Raw genomic sequence first — 21,104 nt, forward strand, 5'->3', positions numbered from 1 at the left:
AATCAAAATAATATATTCTTGTCAAGGTCCAGAAAAAGAACAGAAAGTGGTGGACAGAGATGAAGTCACATAGCTCCCACAGCAAAAGACTGAAGCCTGATTCACTTAAAATGAATGCTTAAAATGGAGTGAGACTAAAAGCCGTTATCTCATTACAAGTAGATGGGGAAAAATATAACCTCATTGGCCTAGAAATAGAGCTTATATGAAATGTGGCAAGATACAAACAGAGCCTTGCAAACAGAACCTGAGCCAAGCTATCCCCTGGCTTTGTAACTGGATATAAGACATGCCCTATATCACCAGAGAACAAGTCTTAAATCACCATTTAAGATGTGATTCTAGATTGAAGTGGTGGCACTGAAAACCACTAGACAGGGAAGTGGAGACAGAGAGAGAGAAAGAAAAAATATCCTTCTGTTCAAGTTGACCCTGCACACCCTATTCCCATGTATTAAGAAAATGAACTGAACTCTTCAGAAAAAGTCAACATAGGTGAAATGAAAATACTAGTGCCATCTGAAAAAGACTTCGTATCAGCCATCTCTCACAGACCACTTCAGATCCTCATGGTCTCACATCTCTCATATCCCTTCCCCACTGTGCTGACTAGCTTTACCTGGATTCTGACCAGCGGCAAGTGGGTACAAGCTAACAAGAGTCACCAAAGGCCTGCCTTTCATCTCCTACTCTTGCTCAGGGAGTGGACTTCGCTCAACACTCCACTGAGACTACAGATATGCTTTTCTGAGTACAACTGATGATGTCAAATTTTGCCTTATTAAACTGGTGAGATCTATATTTCATATCACTGGTATCAGTACTTAGTTTCCCAATTTTCCAATTATGTTTATCAGGTAATAAGGGCAAAGTGCAAAAGAATGTTGGAATCACTGCACAAACACTGCTGTATAATGATGCTTGTCCCCAAACTATTGACTACTGGATATAATTTCAAGTCTGGCATATGAAAATAGCTCATGGCTATCACTTGAATATGAAATAGAGGACTTCCCATATGCATCAGCTATATGAAGTTTATTTCAATGAGCTTTGGCTTACTCCTATTATTGTGTGTTTTGTTTGTTTTTATTGTTTGTACAAAGGGTTCAGGTTCACATACTTACTTGAATATTTCAAAATAAAGTAAAAGCAAATCACAATGTAGGCCCATATAAAAAACAAAGAATGAATTCCACCAGATTTTCTCCAGGTCCCTTTCAGTACCGAGCTTTTATAAGTCTATAGAAACAAAGATGATTTTAAATAAACATGCAACAGTTTGTTACCAATGTGTAAACTGCTTTTCTCTAGTAAACCTTACACATTTATGCCAGAAAATCTCCACAAATCCCTATGACCCTTGTTTAAATAATACTTTTTAAGGTATCTTTTATCCAAATAAGACACTTTGAAAGTAAAAGCCGCCCTAATAATATCTAATGTCTCTGCTAAAAGACTAACCACCTCATTTTTTAAAGTATATATATACAATAGAAGTGTCATATGCCAGGCATTGTTCTAATCTCTATAAATGCATTAATTATTTTAATCCTCACAATAACCACATAAATAATATATAATTACTAACTCCATTTTGTAGATGAGGCAACTAAAATTTCCCCATGATTACACGGATAATGGGTGACATGTGACCTCAGAGTCTGAGTCGTGGCTGCAAAGCACCGCTCAAACTGCCTGATGCAAGACTTATCTTCTGCCTAGAAACCTACTTGTCCTTCTATCCCCAGAAAAACCTCAGAATCCTCTGATATCCTAGAAAATATATCTTCTGCTGGTTATTTCCCTATTCACCCATATTACCTTGTAACCTTTCATATTTCAATGTTTTATTTCCCCTTTTATTACAACTCATCATTTTATGTGCTTGGGTCTTTATATAATTCTTGAGAGCAGGAGCCATGGGTTCATTATTATTGCTTTATTGTTTGATTTTCTTACAATAACAGCTTCATTGTTATTGTTTCATTGATTTTATAGGGAGAGAGATCTATTTGGATACCTAGTAAATTTATTTCAAAATATATCCATGTTTCAATCGCTTTGGTCTTCAATTAGGTTTTCCTTTTTGGTAAAATCAATCCATTGCAAAATCAAAATATTTTCATTCATTTAAGCCACAGGTATTTTTGAAAAAAGTATTATGTAACCATGTACTAAGCTAGGCACTTAGAATGTAGAAATTTAAAATATAGACCTGTGTGGAAGGTAGGGTAGTAAACAGGCTTCTGTGTTAGAGTTATAGTATGTTGTAAGTAGGCTTTAGTAGAACTATATAAGGATGCTTCAGGAGCTATAGAGGCATTCAACACTAACTGAGGAGAAGCATGGTAGCTCCCAGGAAAGAGTCACATCTGAGATTAGTTTAAGAGATTGTCAACTGAAAGAAGAAAGTGGTAGGATTTCAAGAAGAGAGATCAGCATTTACGATCCCTGCCCCCCCACCACACACACACACACACACCCCAAATCAGCTTATATAACCTGGCAGGGTACAGTTAAGGGTGGCTGTATTAGGCTGTAAGGACAGCATGTACGTGGATGAAACTGAAAGAGCAAAATGGAAAAATCGTGGAGAGCTTTATAGGCCATCGTACCAGTTGCCTCTGTTGTTCCACCTCACGACAGCTTCATGAAGCAATTCCATAGGAACCTCAAGTCATTTTGTACTGATAGAAATTCACTGCAACTTGTGCCATGCATCTTTTGCTTTCTACTCTGGATCTTCTCCAAGTCCTCAGCATGGAGCACTGGAAAAAGCCCATTCTTAGGCAGATGTAGCCCAGAAGTGCGGGGTGGGGTATCGATTTCTGGGAGCAAACCTCACCAAGGGAGGGAATCCATATGTCTCTGTCGGTGTGGATTCTGCAAGGCCTGTTAGACACTCCTCAGAAGGCTCCAGCTGGACCCAGGACCAGAGGGGCCCTGGCTGCCCAAGGCAGTAATCAATGCACCTTTGTATTGACTATATCTCCTCTCTTCCTCATTCTTCCATCTCTCCCTCCTGCCCTGAGACCACCTTCCCAATAAACCTCCTGCATACAAGTCTATTTCCTATTCCACTTTTGACAGGAACTCAGGCTCATACACCAGACAAAGAAGTTTGATTTTCTATGTAAATGCTACAGAGAACCATTGGTTTGTTTTTAGCAGGAGAGTAACATGATTAGCTTTTCAGTTACATGAGAAAAGGATCTGCCAAAGGCAGCCCGGAGGCTGGAAAATGAAATAGGAAGAACTTCATGTCTATGACAACATAAAGTTAACCATGAGCAAACCCTGGAAGTAAATGGATTTTTAATGAGAAAATAATAATGGCCTTAAAAAAATGGCTAACCAGATGGCACTTTCTGATTGCCTCTGAGGGAAAGGAAAATGTGCAGGGACTGGTTCTGGCTCCAGGATAAATCATTGAGTGAATAGGGTTTCAGTTTTTTTGGCTTTCTTCCACTTCACCTTTTCCCATGTTGACATTCTCCTTAGAAACTTTTTAGTAGCAGTGATGTGCTGCTGAAGTACTTTCCCAGAGAGGGAAAAAGCCCCAATTTCTAGTATTTGCTGATCTCCATGCTGGGAATACTCCCACCATGGCCAATTTTAAAATTCCAAGGTTTTAACAGCTGACTCATGGATTTTCTGAATATTTAACAATCCTCTCTCTACCACACCACGGCTACTTCCCACAGGAAAGCTCCTGGCAACACGCAGCTCTGGCAACCAATGCTTTGCTTTCTTCTATTGAACTGGAACTGCCTGTCACTGCTTTTTAATGCAGTGTTTTAACGAGCGATCTTTGTATCCAGAATTTTGGTCTTTCCCCGCGTAGCACTGCTCCTCTCTTACCTCCAGATGATGTCATTTTCTGTTTCCAGGGACTAGCGGATGCAGTGGTGCGTGTCCCTGCGTTTCCCTCTCCTTCACCAGGCTGGCACCCTGTCCTCAGCGGGTGTGTGTGGTGGCTGTTAACTGTTCTTAACTGCCTCTTCCTCTAGAGAGAGAAGTACTCCCTCAGATGAATGCAAGTCACTTTACCCCAAAAACTGGCGGGGAGAAGTGCAGTCAGTTTGGGTATTATGCAGAATGGTCCATCAGTATTAATAACTCATCTTAGTAAGACATGATGAGCAGTAAATACTAAGTATCTGGATGTAAGACACATCTGTTCTGGAGTGAGGGAGATAAACTCCACAAAGATCCAAGACCTTGAGACTCCTGGTAATTATTTAGGAGGCTGGGGTATTCTGCAATCTGCCCTTCAAAGAAAATAACAAATTACTGTATTTTGCCCCCTCCTATCTCTAAGAAAGAAGTGCACTGTTTGGCAGACCTCTTCAGGTATGAGAGGCCACATACCTTTTATCAGGTGGCATGGAGGGTTGCTGGTTTAAGGACTCACACAAAGAACAGCTGCAGCCAAGGTACAAGCAGCTCTTCAGGGGGCTCAGAAAGCCCTGCACATCCCACATTATGAGAGTTATCTGTCTTGGCAAAGAACACTGAGTTGGACCTCTGACCAACATCAATGGGAAAGACATAGCACCAGCCCTTAGGGTTCTGGTTTACGGCCATACCAGCAGCAGGAAAAAACTGCACAGCTTTGAAAATCAGCTCTGGGAAGGCCTGGACCCAGGTAGAAACTGAGCACTTACCCTCCCAGGCCATTAGAGCTATTTTCGATGTGTGCTTCTTTGTGGATGTATACTGTCCAGTCACAAAATCATAAGGTCAAGTAGGTCTAGTAGCAAGCCACCATGAAATGAAAGTACTTTATCTAAGATGTCAAGGTATCAGGCAGGTTCATAAGCCCAAGAAAGCTACTCAAGCAGGGAGCACTAGTCCTACCATAAAGCACACCATCCGGAACCTGCCATCTGATAGAGATTTAGAGCAGCATCTGAAGGTATAGGGGATGCATCGGCTTGGAGACGATTCCCTGAAGATATCCTTCCTCAGTATGCCACTTACACCTTGAACCAATGGTCACTTTATGATGCTCTACTGCCAACAGCTCATTCGTCCAGGAACCAGTGTGGAGAAGTAGGCATGATTCCATTTCCCATCACTCTAGCCACCCACCTGGGGAATTGTGCTTTCCACTCCTGCAAATTTTAGGTATTTATAGTCTAAGTCTGTGGTCCTAGAAGGTGATACTTCTATCAAGCAACACAGTAAGAGGCTCACTACACTTAAAGCTACAGTGACATCCGATCACCTTAGGCTCATCCGGACAGTAATCCAAGCTGGCATAAGAAGGAGTCACCATACCAGCAGAGGTAATTAACCCTGACTGTCCTGAGGAGGCAGAACTGCTGCTACATATTAGGGCAGACAAAAGTATGCCTAGTGCTCAGGTGCCTCTCTTGGTACTGACTTGGTTTTAAATACAAATGGGAAACCATTTCTCATTGTGTGATAAGGGCATAGTGACCAGAGACTCAGACTCTAAAGGGACTGAGCACATAGGTCATCCAACCATGCAAACCACATAGATAAGCAGCGGTGACAGCTAGAAGGGGGAATCTTAAGTGAATAGTAAAAGAGGGAGAAAATAAATATCAGCTATCACTACAATACCTACTGCAGAGTGGGGGCTAAAATGTATTCCACTAACTGTGGCTATTGTAGATATTGGCTGCTAAAAACTGATACACACACGTACAGACAGACACACACATGCAGGGACAGCCAGTGGCCAATGACAAACTGACACGGCCATAGAAAATGTCATTCCCTTGCTTCAAGGTACAATTTGTATTCTGAGTATCCAGGTTGAGGTTGGTGTCCAGCCAAGATGGTTCCCTTGCTTAGCTCTCTTCCTGCCCTGACCTGTTTCCTGCATTTCCTTTCTTCTAAGAGTGCTTCGTCAAAAAACGTCCAAGCTCAGGTTCTGCTTCTAGGGAACTCAGTGTAAGATGGAGGAGATCTCTGAGTAGGAAAGTGGAGAAAATGATGGGAAGAATTTCAGCTGGAATATCAAAATGAAGGCCAAAATATTTGGAGACAAATGTTTTTTATTTTCCTATAAGTTGTACTGGGATGTAGTCAGTTTATATCATGTAAAATGAGATAATATCCATCTTGCAAATTTTCTGTCATGTTTAAGAAAACAGCATTGTAAGAGAAAATTTGACAAGATAATTTCTGAGTATGTAAGCATTCAGTAAAGGGTTGTTCTTATTACTGATACTAATAGTATTCTTTTTAGTAATCCCCAGAAAAAGCTTGTTTATGACTAGCAGAATCAGGAAAGCTGGAGCTGCATTGCTAAAAAGCTTCCTGAGAGAGGGTCTGCCCTGCTCTGCATGCAGAGAGCTTTCCTATCATTGTTCTTCTCAAATGTGAAATGAGTTCCACCTCACTGACTGCAGAGCCCCTGAGGTGATTGGCTTCAGAGGCCAGGAACAGGAAGGAGCTGTGGGAATGACCACTGTGACTCTGTAGTCACTGTGTTTTTGTATTTTACTTTGTTTTTGATTTAATATAGGCAAGCAGAAGGGGAGAAATAAAGCAATATGCTCTCTTTGGAGAAGTTCCTGTATTTGATTGCTCAGCTTAAGTCAAATGTGGCATGCACCTGTTTTAAATTGCTACAGATATCATAGGTAACTAATAGATTTTCACTGCTGTCATTTAGTAATACATTTTTTACCATCCCAATGTTATTTGAGGTTTCTGAAGTTCTAGTGCTAGAATAATTGAAACCATTAGGTAAAAAGCTCTAGACCTGAGTGTGGATAAAGTGAAGGTTCCTATATCCAGGATTCTCACCTGGCCCTGATCAACTAGCTTACTGCACATGTGTGGGCAATACATTGCTATTGACTCTGTATAAAGAGCTCCACCCAGTGCTCTGGGCAACATGGTGGCATGGCTGCAGGAGAGCAGAAACTGGAGTGGCAGCAGCACCAAGGACAGAAACTGAAACACCTGCAGGGGTAGAGAGGCCCAGAGGCAGAGATTGGCTTGCTGCATGCAGACTCACTCTGAGTGGACGAGATTCTAGTAATTGACCTGCCAAGGTGGTAATAAAGTTGGGTATAAACCCTTTCACCCCAAGAATGTTCCATTGTCATTCCTTGGTCTCACTGAATCCACAGTGAATTTGCCTGGGGCTGAAGCCCATTGATAAAACAACTGGCAACAGTTGGTAGGATTCATTGTTGACAGAGGAATGGAACAGGCTGCCCTCATGGAGGAGTGTTTCCACGGCTGCCCCTATGGACGGGGACACATTTAAGTGTCCCCCAGCAGACATGTGGTCCGACATGGCTTGCCTCCTAGACAACTGGTCCCCACCCCAAGAGTGAGAAGGGGTGGAGATAACACCTGAGGCAGTGAAGTTGGCCCTTAGAAAAATAGGGAATTCCTTAGAGGAACAGAGTGCCCATGAGGCCACGGAAATGGTGGGGAGTTTTCTTCTCACAATATTGAGAAAAGCCGTAAGGGAGAAAGACACCCTCCTGCAGGAAGCATGAGAAAAGGCAGCATGAGAATGTAAGCTGTGAGGTGCCAGTGAGGAGGTAAAAAATTTGTTGGTGACTGAAATGGCATCACTACGAGGTGCTATGGAAATGGTAAAGGATGCGGTGGTAGCCAGAGAGGAAGCAGCACAAGAGTGCAGGCTGCCAAGTGATGTGGGGCAGGTCAAGGATGTAGTGGAGCCGTCAGCCCCAGAAATGGAGGAGCAGAGGTTTGATAAACAGGTGGGGGTGGAGGCCCTGCCTATGCAGGAGGCATCAGCCCCTCCTCAATTGAAACCCCACCCGGTTGAAAGTTGGTGGAAAGCCCAAAAGAAAATAAAGACTCTGCCACCACGGGTTCCTGCAGGAGAGGTGCAGCCCCCTCCCCAGGTCGTGGAGCACTCCATGCTCTGCTTCTACCTTCAGGGCCATGCAATGAAAGCACAAAAGGAAAGACGGTCTGCTACTCAAAGGAAGAATTTAAAGGGTCCCGTGAAGGTCACAAGGACTTGATAAAGGCAGGAGCAGACAGACGAAAATTGGATGGAAAGTAAAATAGGCTCTTACTGGAGCTGTGACTACAATTGAAACAAGCAGTAGTTCTCACTGCTGAGGATGAAGCAGAAGCCAGAGACAAAGCAACAAGATCTGCCTGTGTGTCTGCAAGACTTTCTGCTGGGGAGGCTGAGAAGGTGGGTATTGTAAGGCCCACCCATGGTCCTTTTGGTTAACTCATTTGAGTGGAACTGGTTTGAATACAGCCAGGATGACCACTGAGTGGCAATGGATCTCCTCAGGCTTGAGGGTTGTTATAAGTTGTCATCATTTTTGTTATTTGTATATTGTATTATGTTATTATGGAATTTGGTTACAATGTTCCAGCTTCCTCCCACAGGCACCATTGCAGAAGAGTGAGGGCACATAGATTGAGAGGTGAGAATCCTGGAGGAGTGGAGTGTGGATAAAGTGAAGGTTCCTGTGGCCAGGATTCTCACCTGGCCCTGGTTGACTAGCACACTATAGACATGTGGACAGTGCATTGCTATTGACTCTATACAAAGAGCTCTGCCCACCGCTCTGGGCTGCACAGGCTGCAGGGCTAGAAGGGTGCAGGAGAGCAGAGACCCGAATGGTGGCAGCGCCGAGGACAGAGACTGAGGCGGCTGTGGGCCCAGAAGCAGAGACTGGCTTGCTGCCTGCAGACTCACTCTGAATGGACAGGTTCCAATGACTGACCTGCCACTGTGGGAATAAATTTGGGTGTAAACACTTTCACCCCAAGAATATTCATTGTCATTCCTTGGTCCCATTGAACTTGCCTAGGGCTGAAACCCATTGGCAAGACACTGAGAAAATATGGATGGCAGCCCAAAATCAAAAGGAATGAATACTGGAGGAAAACAATTAAGAAGAAATTAACCTGGAAAGACAGCAAAAAACAAGGACAAGCAAAATAAATGCACATAGGCTATGGAATTTGATCACTATTAAAGTGCTTTTGTAATTCTAGTAGCAAGATTCCCCATAAATTAAACTGTATAAAATAAAAATTCTTATCAAAATCCTTACATAACAGCGTAGCAGGCACTGTTGCTTGTTTATCCAACAGCTGTTTCCAGCCCCTTGCTCCACGGTCTCTTCTACCACAGAGGCAATGCCACTTTCTCACATTCTCAGCCTCCTGTTATGACAAAGAGTGGCCCAGGGGACCCTATTCTGGCCAATGAAATGTAAGAGAATGTTTCTGGGAAGTTTCTGGAATTTTCTCTTCCTTTCTGATAGAATATCCTTTTTTGCTACCCCTCCCTTTTTGTTTATAACTCTGACCTGGCTTTAAGCTATGGCAGCTATCATGAGTCCATGGGGAACAACACAAACAAGCTGAGGATAATAAAGCAGAACAAGAGCAGCCAGGTTGTTTATCACATTATCAAGCCACCAAACAACCTCAGAAACAGCCTTTTTTTTTTAACTTCTTAATTGCTATAATAACTGTATATTTTAAACCATGTCTAATAGTCCACCTGTGGCTTATAGCAGAGCACTTCCCATATAAATGCAAACAACCCCCTGATTCATGTTGAAAGGCGTAACAAGTCAATCCAGGCTATTACTGAAGAAGAGAGAGAATCTACCTGTGCACCGAAGGAGCAGGCCAGGCTTTGGGATGACAGGTGTTGGAGAGAACTGCCCAGGCACACGGCACGTGGGTGGCCGGCTGAGCTCACAGGTCTGGGGCCAACTGCAGCACAGCCGGGCTGACAAACACGCGGCCATGCAGCCACGGGAGGTGAAAACTGGGGAATCCAAGACAAAGGCACAAGGAGGGGCTGGCGCCCAGACAGGATTTCAAAGAGAGGAATTGGTCTCAGGAAAACAGGTGTGCGTCGTCACAGAGGCTAAGCCAAGTTTAGAGGCAGCCGCTGAGATTTCCCGAAGGGAAGTGAGTTCCACCAGTAAAGCTTGCAGCAGCGTGATGCCATCTGAGAGGTGGCCTGGGGCTTCCCACGCAGCTCTAGTTTTAGAGGATGTTGTATGAGGGGAACAGGCTCTCTTTAAGATTTATAGAACTGGGCCAGATGTCCTGCCTCTGTGCCCCAGGAAACTCCTGAGTACTTACATTTTACAGTAACTGTAAGACTTTGCCTTCATCATAAGAAGGAATTCCCTCTGAGGGTAGAAATGATGATTTATCTTTGTACCCTCATTGCCTATCAGAGTACTTAGCAATATTAATCAATTCCATTTGTTTGGGAGATGGATAATAAAAATAACAACAGTATTTATTGAGCACTTACAATGTGCCAGGCATTGCACAAAAGGCTTATATGCACAATAGTTCACTTCATAGGAAATAGTTATTACTATCACCCCCACCCCCAGGAAAATAGGGCTTACAAAAGTTCAGTGAATTTCCCCAGAATACCCACCCAAGAAACAGCAGACCCTGCATCTGAAACCAGGTCATCTTCCTCCAGAGAATCCTCCTCTTACCCATTAATAAAGGGTAAGAGAACACAAAAATCACTCAGTACACTAGTAGGGTATTATGGCATTTGTCTCTTCTTTCTCTCACAGAGAAAAGTAGGGCTTTGATTCTTAGAAACTTGAGTCTTGTCCCTGTTTTCAAAAAAGCCTGGACATAAAAATGATGAAGTTGAGTAGTTCCAAGAATTGGAAGAAATAAAAGTTGGACATTCTGAGAGAAGACTTCTATGACGGGCCTCATGCCTGCAGCTTCCTCGCAGCACCGGGGGCTGAAGGGGCAGCAATGAGGATGGTCCAGCAGATGCCGTGCGCCGGGGCCATATCTCGGTTTTCTGGCCCCAGCAAACCTGCATATCCTGCAGATGACAGAATGGGGGAACAAACCCCAGAAGTGACTGACATAGATCTTCCTGTCCCCCTTTCAAATAGGAGCCAAGCATCACTTCTAATATAACAGGGAAAAACCAAGTCAAATGACATTCCCTGTCATGGTCAGTGGCGTCTCACATTTCCACATCCAACAGAAAGAAGCAGGGGTAGAAGATAGGACGGGACTGTCATGCACGCTGAGCCGGCAGCAGCCTAATTTGCAGCACAGGCTTTGGGTCAGCTTCAGTTCTAAGCTCCCACCACCAAGTCGCTTTAGGGGTATAGTTGCGTCTCCAGAAATCCTTCCCAAAAATATGAAAAGCACTCCTGAGAAAACCACCTTGTCATTAAGGCAGGCAGCAGTGGCCTTGGGGGATGCTGATGTTAGCATAAACTGAGACAAATAAAAGAAAAAAATAGATGTACATATAAAAAGAGAAATCCCACAATCAGAGGAGGAGTCTTGACAGCTGTGATTAATTAAGAGAATCTATGCAGCTACATCCTGAAGTTCCATCTAGTTTTCTGTGTGATGAGAAACAGAGGTAGTAGCCCCCATAAATGACAGTTGGTTTATTTGTGCTATCCTTTTAATAGATTTCCTAATACTTTCTTTTAACTGGCAAAGTGCCTAACTGTATGTTGTACTAGATCTACAGGTAAGAGCACCAGGTGCTCAGAGAGGCAAATCTCCAGCCTTCAGCCCCTGCTGCTGCCTTTGAATCACGAACGAAGTTCCATGACTGTAGAAGCCCAGTACTGCTGGACACTGATTCAACTGGGTCCACATGCAAGGTCTGTGCCGTGACTATTAGCAATCTGCTTCTCACAGATCATAGTTATTTCCCTGAGATTGTAGGAATCAGAATGAATGAATCTTTGGGAACACAATGCCTCCCTTCCTTCCTGAAAAAAGTTTCTGGTATCATAAGAGTAATGTGTAAGAGTCATTCTTAAAGAACTTAATAAGGGGAAACCCACAGGACCCTCTGAGGGCAACAGAGTCTGTGTCACAACCACTTATACATCATTTTCTCTCTTCTCTTTCTGTGTTACAATAAGCCCACTGGTTCATATTTACTGATACACTGGGTGAGTGATCATTGCTCAGTCCTTCCTACCTGTGGATGCTGTAGGCTTTATTTTTCACATAACCAGCATGATTAATCTGGATGCCAAAGGTCCTGCCCTTTATTTTTGAGGAAAATCATGGGTCTTGTGTCACTGAAAAGAGGTTTACCTGGGACAGTTTGGAAGGAGCTCGGCAGAATCTTGGAACATGAGAGGGCATCGGTTCTACGAGATGTTCCATAGCAGTGTGTTGACAACTGTCAAAAGAAGGTGCTCATGAGACAACTGTGAGAGGACAGGTGACCCTGACCCTATGCCAGGTAATGTGCAGGATGGCTGTTCTGCAGCACAGTCTGCTTCTGGGCACCCATGGGCAGGGTCGCTCCACAGCTTCTCCATGCTGGCCCTGCTCTACCCCATGAAGACCTTTGCCCCAATCTCTAGGCCTGCCAACTTCCCCTGAGGTCACAGTCCATCCAATTCCTCTCCCCTTCCTAAAATGACCCTCATGTAGTGTCCACTGGCTTGGCACCCTGTCTTTCTCCTTGCTATTTTCCTATTAGAGCTTTGACTATCCTGACTTACTACAGCATGATTTCCCCAGGCCTACTCTTTAAGCAAAACTATCTTACACAAATCAATAACTTGGCCTTTGCTACTCTGCCCACTTTGTAGACTGCTCAAGCCTTCAGAGTTTTCCTATAATAATGATCTTTAATTCCATACCATTAGTTACATAAAAAAGTACAAAAAGGAGCAACTTAATTCTTTCATGGTCTAATTGTTGGGGAAGGTAATGAAAAGGATGTGGCCATGAGTTGAGCCTCAAGCTAGACCCAGGCAAGCAGGCACTCTTTCCCCCCTCCCCTGTCCTTGGAATGTGAGCTCTGTCTACTGTTCCCACAGTGGGAGCTGTGCCAAAGACACAGCCTTGAGAGTAAGGTGATGTTGAGATCTGGATCTTGTGCATGACTTAACCCAGTTAGAGCCTCTGCACAAACTTTTAAGCTTCCAGTAGGCAGATGTGGAAATCCACTGGTCTTGCAACCACTCAAAGGAAGCCTTATATGTAAGTTTCCTTGCTTATTAAACCTACCATCTACCAATCTGGAGCGGCCTGCCTCTTTCTTCAGTCTCTCCCTGCCCTCTGCATAAGGGGAGTACTTTCAGATTGTACAGGGAAGCTCCCAAGGTTAGAAACTAACACTAATTTTGTTGTTTAGGAATCAGTAAAATAAGGAATATCACTATAATTTGTTCTAGTAACTGAGAGTTAATGAACAAAATGTACATCCATTTCTTTCTTCCTAATGAAATGTTCTAAGGCATAAATAATTTGTCAGCAATTAGGTGATATAATGAATTACTATAAAAATAAAACTGAGCAAAGATACCTAAAATTTCTGTATGACATTTTTTTGTATATAATTTTTTAAATTCCTTCCAGGGAATAATGATTAAGGGGTTAATGTATTTACATAGTGTGTCAATTTATAGACTATTAAATATTTATATTGCTTTTATACAAAATTGAAAAGACTGAGTTTCAGAGGAAATATCAGAAACTCTACAAGCATAAGCAGACCACCCAAAGGTTGTTTGTCTCTTCCTGCTGTTATATTGCTTCTATAAAGTTGGAAACATCAGGTGCTAACTCCTTAATTATGTAACCATGGGCTTCCAGTAAGAGTTCATTAAGCAGTTTCAAGTCATCTCGTGGAATCTGTGCATTTACTCAGCATGTTGTTCAAAAGTCAGAACTCAGGAAGATTCATAAGATTAAGCTTCAAGAAATTAAAGCCAAACTTCCACGGATTACAATGTCATGATGACCCCATGTCATGATGATTCAAGGATACATGATGAACAGAGGAGCATGAGTGACATTCCAACTAGATGCTCACTGAACTAAAGAGTTTTAATAAGATTCATAGAACTTGGATAAATCAGTGCTCATGGTCAGACTCGCCATTCCTGACTTCTGGAGACTCGTAGGATCAAGATGAGAATCATTAATTATATAGATTACCCCTCAGTTTTTGGGCCTTGAGATGGATCTAAATCATAAAGGAAGCAAGAGAAGCTGAAAAAAGAGATGCAATAACATGATGGTCTAATAAGAAAAAAGACTAAACAGAGAAAATTATAACCATTGGAAAAATGAAGAATGGGCAGCAGAAGCTAGGGAGGGAGAATCCTCTGGAGATGGAAAATTCAGTTTTGTATCTGAATCTCCCAGGAATCACCTGATACAGCCATTCACAATTTACTATTGAATTCCATGTAGGCAGAAATTGGGTTTTATTCCTCACATTATCCAGCATAATGCCTACTCCATAATAGACATGCAGTAAATGGTAAGTAAATAAATGATTGAATAAATACTGAAGATAACCCACAAACCACACACTGAATGGAGCAAGCTACTAACACATCACCATGCAAACTCTATTCCTACCCAATATGGAAACCTCCAGAACCAAAGAGATGGAAAAGAAGAAAATATTCATGATTTAAGAGAATTGTATTTAATTCACTAACTTAAAGAAGAACCTTTAATGAGGTCCCAGTCAGTATCAGTGTCAAGTGCTGTGACCAAGTAAAGCAAAGGGATGGTATGTGGAAGGTGGCACAGGAGTCAATGGTCCATGAGTTTGCAAATCTTCAATTGTACATAAGAAATACATCTGTGTTTTACCAGCTAATTTTTGTTGCTTTTTTTACTCTGCTTTTGGGGTGACAAATCACCTAATTTCTTATTGTAGTTTCTTGTGCCATTCAGAACTATATAAAAAATCCTAGAGCTTCTTGCCTACTTCCTGATAGCTAAAAAGCAGTATTTCTAGTAGTAGACACTTAACTTTGATATAACATTACATAAGAACTTCTCTTGAAAAATGAGATTTCAAATCCTGTAACTTAATGTTTCTTTCATACACAGAGGAGAAGCTCAAATTATTATTAACTAATAGTGATAGTAACTCCTTAAGCTGTTGTAAGAAAAAAATAGGTCAATACAACTAAATAATGAGAACAATGTCTGGCATTCAGCAAATACTTGGTCAATGTTTATTATTATTGTTCCTGCTATTATTTCTCCAGAGGGTACAAATAAGCCACTGGCACCAAGGAATCATCAAGAGTATTGTCTTGTTTTCACTGGAATGCTCTCCTGTTCCCCAAGCTAGACTCAGTGACCCAGAGGTGGGTAATAAGTACAACCAGAAACTCCTTTTCGTATCATCCATCCTAAAGTGAGCGAACAACACTGAGCGGCCATCTTCCTTGAGTTCACCGGGCCATCCACTTCCGGTGTCGACCTTTACAATCTCATGATAATTTGATCAAATAATGTTATGGAGATAAGTTTTGAAAATTTTAAAGTGCAATTTAAACTGAATAGAAGCTTTATAACTCTGCAGAAAAACTTCCCTAGGTGAAGATTGAATGTTCAATAAGTAATACATTTTAAAATCTGCTAACCAAATATAAAAAATCCTAGAGCTTCAAAAGACCAGATTACTTCATAACATGATATATTTAGTCTTATAAATCTTTGTATTTGTAAGCCTAACATTTCAAAAGGTAAAGTTGGAAGGTTTGCATATAGCATTATACTTTTAAAACCTAAAAACTACAAAACAAAGAAAGGCAGAGTTCTTTTTACAAGCTTTAAGCCAAGCAATTGATTTTTCTAATACTCTGTTATGTAAAAAATAGGCATTATAATAGTAATTTTCCCTTACTTCATAAAATTTCATATAAAATTAAGTAAAATAATATATATGAAATCCCTTTGCAAAATGTAAATCATTCTGCAAATGCATTATTTTTATTATTTTGTCTTGAAATGTATTATGCTCACAAATATAAGCACACTAACCATAGATGTGCATGTACATACATAGATGGAGGTTATATGTTTGAGTTCTTAGAAAGAAGTCAGAAAATTATAGCAGCACGTGGTGCAATTATTTTCCTTCTTTTCATCTACTTTTTTCTAATATGCTCATTTTAAACTTGGAGAAAATTGAAATTATGGAAATTATAGTAGACGATTCTAACAGAGTGTACAACAGAGTATACAAAGTTGAGGGTAAAGTCAAGAATAGATTCCTGTCTGATATTTAATTACTGTCTAAAATTTAATCCTATAAGAACAAATTAGAAAAAAACAAATGACCTTAATTAACTGCATCATTGACCCACCCTAAGAGACTTTGGAAATAGGTTGCTGCTCACAGCAAAGCATATCTCAAATCTAATCATGCAAACTGGGTGATGAGATCTGTGAGCTCTATAGTGGTTTTGTAATTAGTCTCACATGAGGTAACAGTGACTAACTTTTAAAAATAAATAAGAAATATATTTTTCTAAAAATTCCCAGTAATGAGTAGTAAAATCCTTTATCTAGGTAGAAATATCTTCACAGCAGAATTATTAAAGAGAAGTAAAACAGATCACCTACATCAGTCCGTACTGGTAATGTCTGCACCTGTTCCAAAGCAATTAAGTGATAAATTAGGATACCAATAGGAAAGATGTCTGTCAGGATATCTTTATCTTTGGCTCAAGAACGACCCTCCTTGTGATCTAAAATGGTCAGAAAAACAAATCATATATCAATTCATATCTTTTTTTGTTTTCCTCATTAAATACTGAAGAAATAAAAAACATTACGGAATATTTTAACTCCAGGAAACTGGATGAATTTCCCTTTTATATTCTAGATCGACTATTCTCAAACTCTATATAAGAACAATCCAAAGAGCTCATTGTTGGCCATGACTAGATTCTAGGTTTCCAGATTTCCAAATTGGCCTCTGTTGATCATTATACTCTTGTCATCTCTGGGAGAAATGGAAAAGTCAAGCACCTGCATCTGAAGAGCCATAATCTAGACCTGCTGGCAAACCACCCTCTACAAAAGGCCCACCTGAGCATCCAGGTGAGCTTTCTCTCTTCTGCCTCCTCTTCCATTACTACTCTTAAAAACCTTGATTAATATGGCATATCCTTGATTACCCAGAATTCTATAGGATAAATTAATTAACAAATTAAATGGAAATTTATTCTACTATCCCTTTTATAGACAACTTCCTAAATAAGTGCTGTTAAGAAGTAAAAATGTTTGAAACAAATACTTTCAGTGACTATTCTCTGCACAGTTGAAATTTTTGCAAGGCACATGCCAATGTTTTATGAGAAAGGAGTAACAGAATGGGAAACTAATGGAGAGGAAGCAAAGTGATTTATAGAGTCTTTGAAAAATGTTATTTATATTTAGGGTTTCCTCTCAGGTTGAGTGTTTCAAGATTTTATTACTTAAAACAGGAAGAAAGACCTGGCTGTTTCTTCAATCACAGTTCCTTGCTTAAGTAAGATTGGCTGTGCTTTGGAACTTTAATCAAATATTCAAGATACCACTCCTCACTTTTTCCTCCCTGAGAGAAGTTGCTATGTTATAGTTACATCTCGTTCAATTTGCTCCCTACTTTCCAAGGGATATGGAAAATACATGCAGATCCAAGGGAAGAGACACATCTGGTCCCATAACCATGTATGGGACTAACTGAATGATAACTTCCACTTTTAGCTCCTGGGGCTCCTCTGCTACTGCCTTGCGACATGACTGTGGAAACCTGCTCAGTCACCTTAAGAAATATGCCTAAGACATTCATCTCCCCATACAGACACCCATCCCTTAGCAAGCAGCAAGTATCAAGTCAACTCTACATAATGCTGCAGAGGTGGTACTGCCCAACTCCAAGGGGTGCTGCTCACCCAGTGACATGAACGGAGCCCCCTGGGATAGAGCAACTGGCGGCCCTAACCCAGGGTAGCCCCTCCTGTAATATCCGTTTCTGTTCGGAGAGATTAGAGAATATTCCTCGATGGTGGTGGTGATGATGTAACTAACAATGATGGTCAAAGTTTGTGAATACTTACAATACGCTGATGACTTTACCCACATTACAAAGAAAGAAAGACCAACTGGAAAAAAAATAAATAAATACCAAAGACTTTGTGGGACCTCTTCCTGTAGCCACCATTGTCCCCTTAAAGCAGAGGGTAGGTGTAGTGGTGTTAATTTATTAGAAAATGAGTTTCATTGGATTTTTTTTAAAAAGGCAATGAAAATTATACCTAGCAGAAATATACAAGTAAGTATTGTTACCTAGTCTAGTACTAATTTTTTGACTTCAGAATTTCCTCTGTTTCCTATTTGCAAATTTTTGTGCTATCAGAATAAAACCATAAAGAGAAAAAGTTTTCTTTTGCATGTTTTGAAGATTTAAGGTATTTATTCATCAGGGATAGTTTTGGGAGAGATTTAAACAAACAAATTGAAATCAAAGTACTAAAATTAGTAAAGAAGTTTTATGAATGACCCCTCCAGCAATTCAAATCGTGACAAGTTACATTAATCACAATAAATGCAAATATTTTTCAACTTAATTGCTAGAGTCTTGGTCTATGCCTTGGCAGTCATAATTTCTGCCCTGGGTGAAACATAGATACCACTAACAGTCACATCTCTAGATTTCTATACAAGATTGTTTCCAATCTAATAAAACACATTCACCAGTTTCTGATTTTTAATTCTTCACCCCCATTCCTAACCTGTGAAAACTTTAATGGGTAAGTTCAATATACGAAAAAAACTTTGATCCTCATTGCTTTTACAGTTTAATTTCTTTTTTAAATTCTCATGATGTGATCTTTTCAAATACTTCCTTTGAAATGAAAAACAGTCAAATACCTTTGGTTAAAATATTTTCTTTCCACCACTCCTGCATCTTTAGACAATGTAGAGGCACTGAATAATTAATCACAAGAGATTATTTTATTTAAATATTGAGAACAATATAAATTGGTATTACAATGAAAAGTAATGGTTTGCTAATTTAATGATAGTGATTATGAATTCAACTCTTGAAATAATGATGCCTGTTTTTAACAGAAAATCATTTTACCAATGCTTCCAGGCAATTTCAAAAACTTGTCTTAATATTAGATCATTGCCAAAGGCCCCGGGACCTGAATAAATGCATTCCTACATTACTGTTCAAAATCTATCACATTTTAAGGGCTAATTCTTTACTATAAAATCTGGATCTCAATCTGTTACTTATAGAGAAATAACGTTTTCATGTGCTGCTCCAGAGTTCTTCAAGGCAAATGAATGGAGACATGTACTTCAGACGAAACCTGCAACCTCCTCAGTAATGGGGGAAAGTTATGTTAGCCTTTACATCCCAACTGAATCTGACTCCCCTCAATGCAACACTCAGTCTTTTCTGATTTAACTCCATGCAAGTGATGATAAATGCAACACCGGTGTCTTGAGGATGATAAACCAGAAAGTAACTTCTAAGTTTTGCTCAGATGCTTTGAACACTAGAGTCTTGTCTTTTTCCTCAGTTAAGAAATAGATATACTGTTTCAGTCATCATACCCTAGAAGAAAAGACCACTTAAATGTTAGAAATTTGGCTTTGAGAAGTCAATCTAGTTTGCCAAGTATAATGACCCTATTTCTGCTCAATGAGACAATATCTTAGATGGAGGAGTGGCTCATGAAGTATGCAAGAGTCAAGAATAAGAGAAGCCTGCTGTACACTGGAGAACAGAGGTGCTGAGATAATGATTTAGGAACAAAGCTCAAGAGGAGCAAAGTGCAATAACTTACCTGCAATACTTTGGTCAAATTGTTAAACAGAGCTTGGCCAGCACTCACTTTGTATTTGACGCCTCTGACTGTGCCATTTTTGCTTAAAATGTTTATTCTTCTTGTACCAAAACCCTTCTCAATGGCAGCCCTCACTAATGCCAGCAAGTTATCTTGATCGTTCTCATGCTCATCACCTTCAGATCCTATGTGACCATTTTGCTGTCCATCAGACTCGCTGAGTCCATCTATCCCACAGATACTGGCACATTCAGAATCCAGAGAACCTGATGGCTGTCCATCTTCATACACTTCCTTCAGAACGCGCCCGCTGTGAGATGATGCGATCCGAAACCGAACTTTCCGGGGCCTGGCATGCTCTGGCTTCGTCTCCCTTTTCAGCATGGTCACATCCACCCACATAAACAGTTCACATGATTCTGGCTCCCTTGCTATTGCCTTAGTCTCCTTGATACACAGCAATATCAGAGCTTAATTCTAGTGACAGCAGCACTCATACAAAACTAACATTGAGAGGAAAGAAGATTCCCAAGAACTTACAGTGCATCTCTGCTATTAATAATGAATGTGTGTGTGTGCTATGGTTACCTTTAAACTAAAACCTGAAAAATGATCTCAGTCTTTAAATATTAAAGTCATGGTGGACGCCTTAACAGGATAAGTGCAAAAAAAAAAGTGGCATGCAGTGAAGCAGAAAATAAATATGGGGCAAAGAAATGAAAAACTTGAACTTTAAAGCCAATGGTGAACAATTGAAAAGGATCTTAGCAGCAGAAACAGCTCTAGAGTTCATTGTCCACAGTGGAGGCCAGAGATAGATAAGGAATCAAATGTATAAGATGGGAGGTGTCATAGTCTTACAGTACTTATTTCTTCTGTCCTCTGCTATCAATGGGTGATGTTTAAAAAGGGCAATGAACATGCTACATTCCTGCATAGTTATTTATATTAGTTCTTATTAAATCATCAGACTTCATCCACATTGTATAAGATAAATTTTCAATCTACACCTTCATGCACAAATGGTTTCATTAAAGAATAAGTTTTTAACCAACTATGAAAAGAGAGAATTTTTGTTTTGTTTCCTTCGCACTTCTGCTAGCAGAAAACATTGTTCTCTTCCACAGAGCAAAGGGTTTTGGAAAAGAAACATATGGAACAATGAGGGAAGTATGGAAAATCCTCCAAGCCAGCTGATCAGCCACAGTAATCCAGGTGATCAGCATTGATAAATATTATATCCAAATCACCCATGCATAGAGAAGAGTACTCCTTGCCTGTGCTCAGTGGATTTTCTATCATTTGGCAAGCACCTGAAGAATCTTTAGATACAAGGCCATACTGAAACTCACACCACACTGCCCTGAACTTTCTGCACATCCAGAAGAAGGAGAAGCAGCTGGCCTTTATACTGCACCTAAGTTTTTTAATATTCTTAGTTTTATCTGCTGGTGAACTTCATTTATACTTATTTTAAAAAACTCAGAAAATAATACCACAAAG

At 40.5% G+C, this 21,104-nt stretch overlaps 1 protein-coding gene across 1 annotated transcript in view; it reads right to left on the reverse strand.

The window, feature by feature from the left end:
- The window catches only part of GRXCR1 (glutaredoxin and cysteine rich domain containing 1), a 113,588-nt gene extending 93,603 nt beyond the window's left edge, over positions 1-19,985 (reverse strand). Inside the window, exon 1 of the mRNA XM_037002528.2 lies at positions 19,602-19,985. Coding sequence (XP_036858423.2) covers positions 19,602-19,985 — 384 coding nt within the window. The remainder of the gene's footprint in view (positions 1-19,601) is intronic.
- Between the last annotated feature and the right edge of the window lie 1,119 nt (positions 19,986-21,104).

Source organism: Manis javanica, chromosome 5, assembly GCF_040802235.1.
Source record: "Manis javanica isolate MJ-LG chromosome 5, MJ_LKY, whole genome shotgun sequence".
Taxonomy (NCBI): domain Eukaryota; kingdom Metazoa; phylum Chordata; class Mammalia; order Pholidota; family Manidae; genus Manis; species Manis javanica.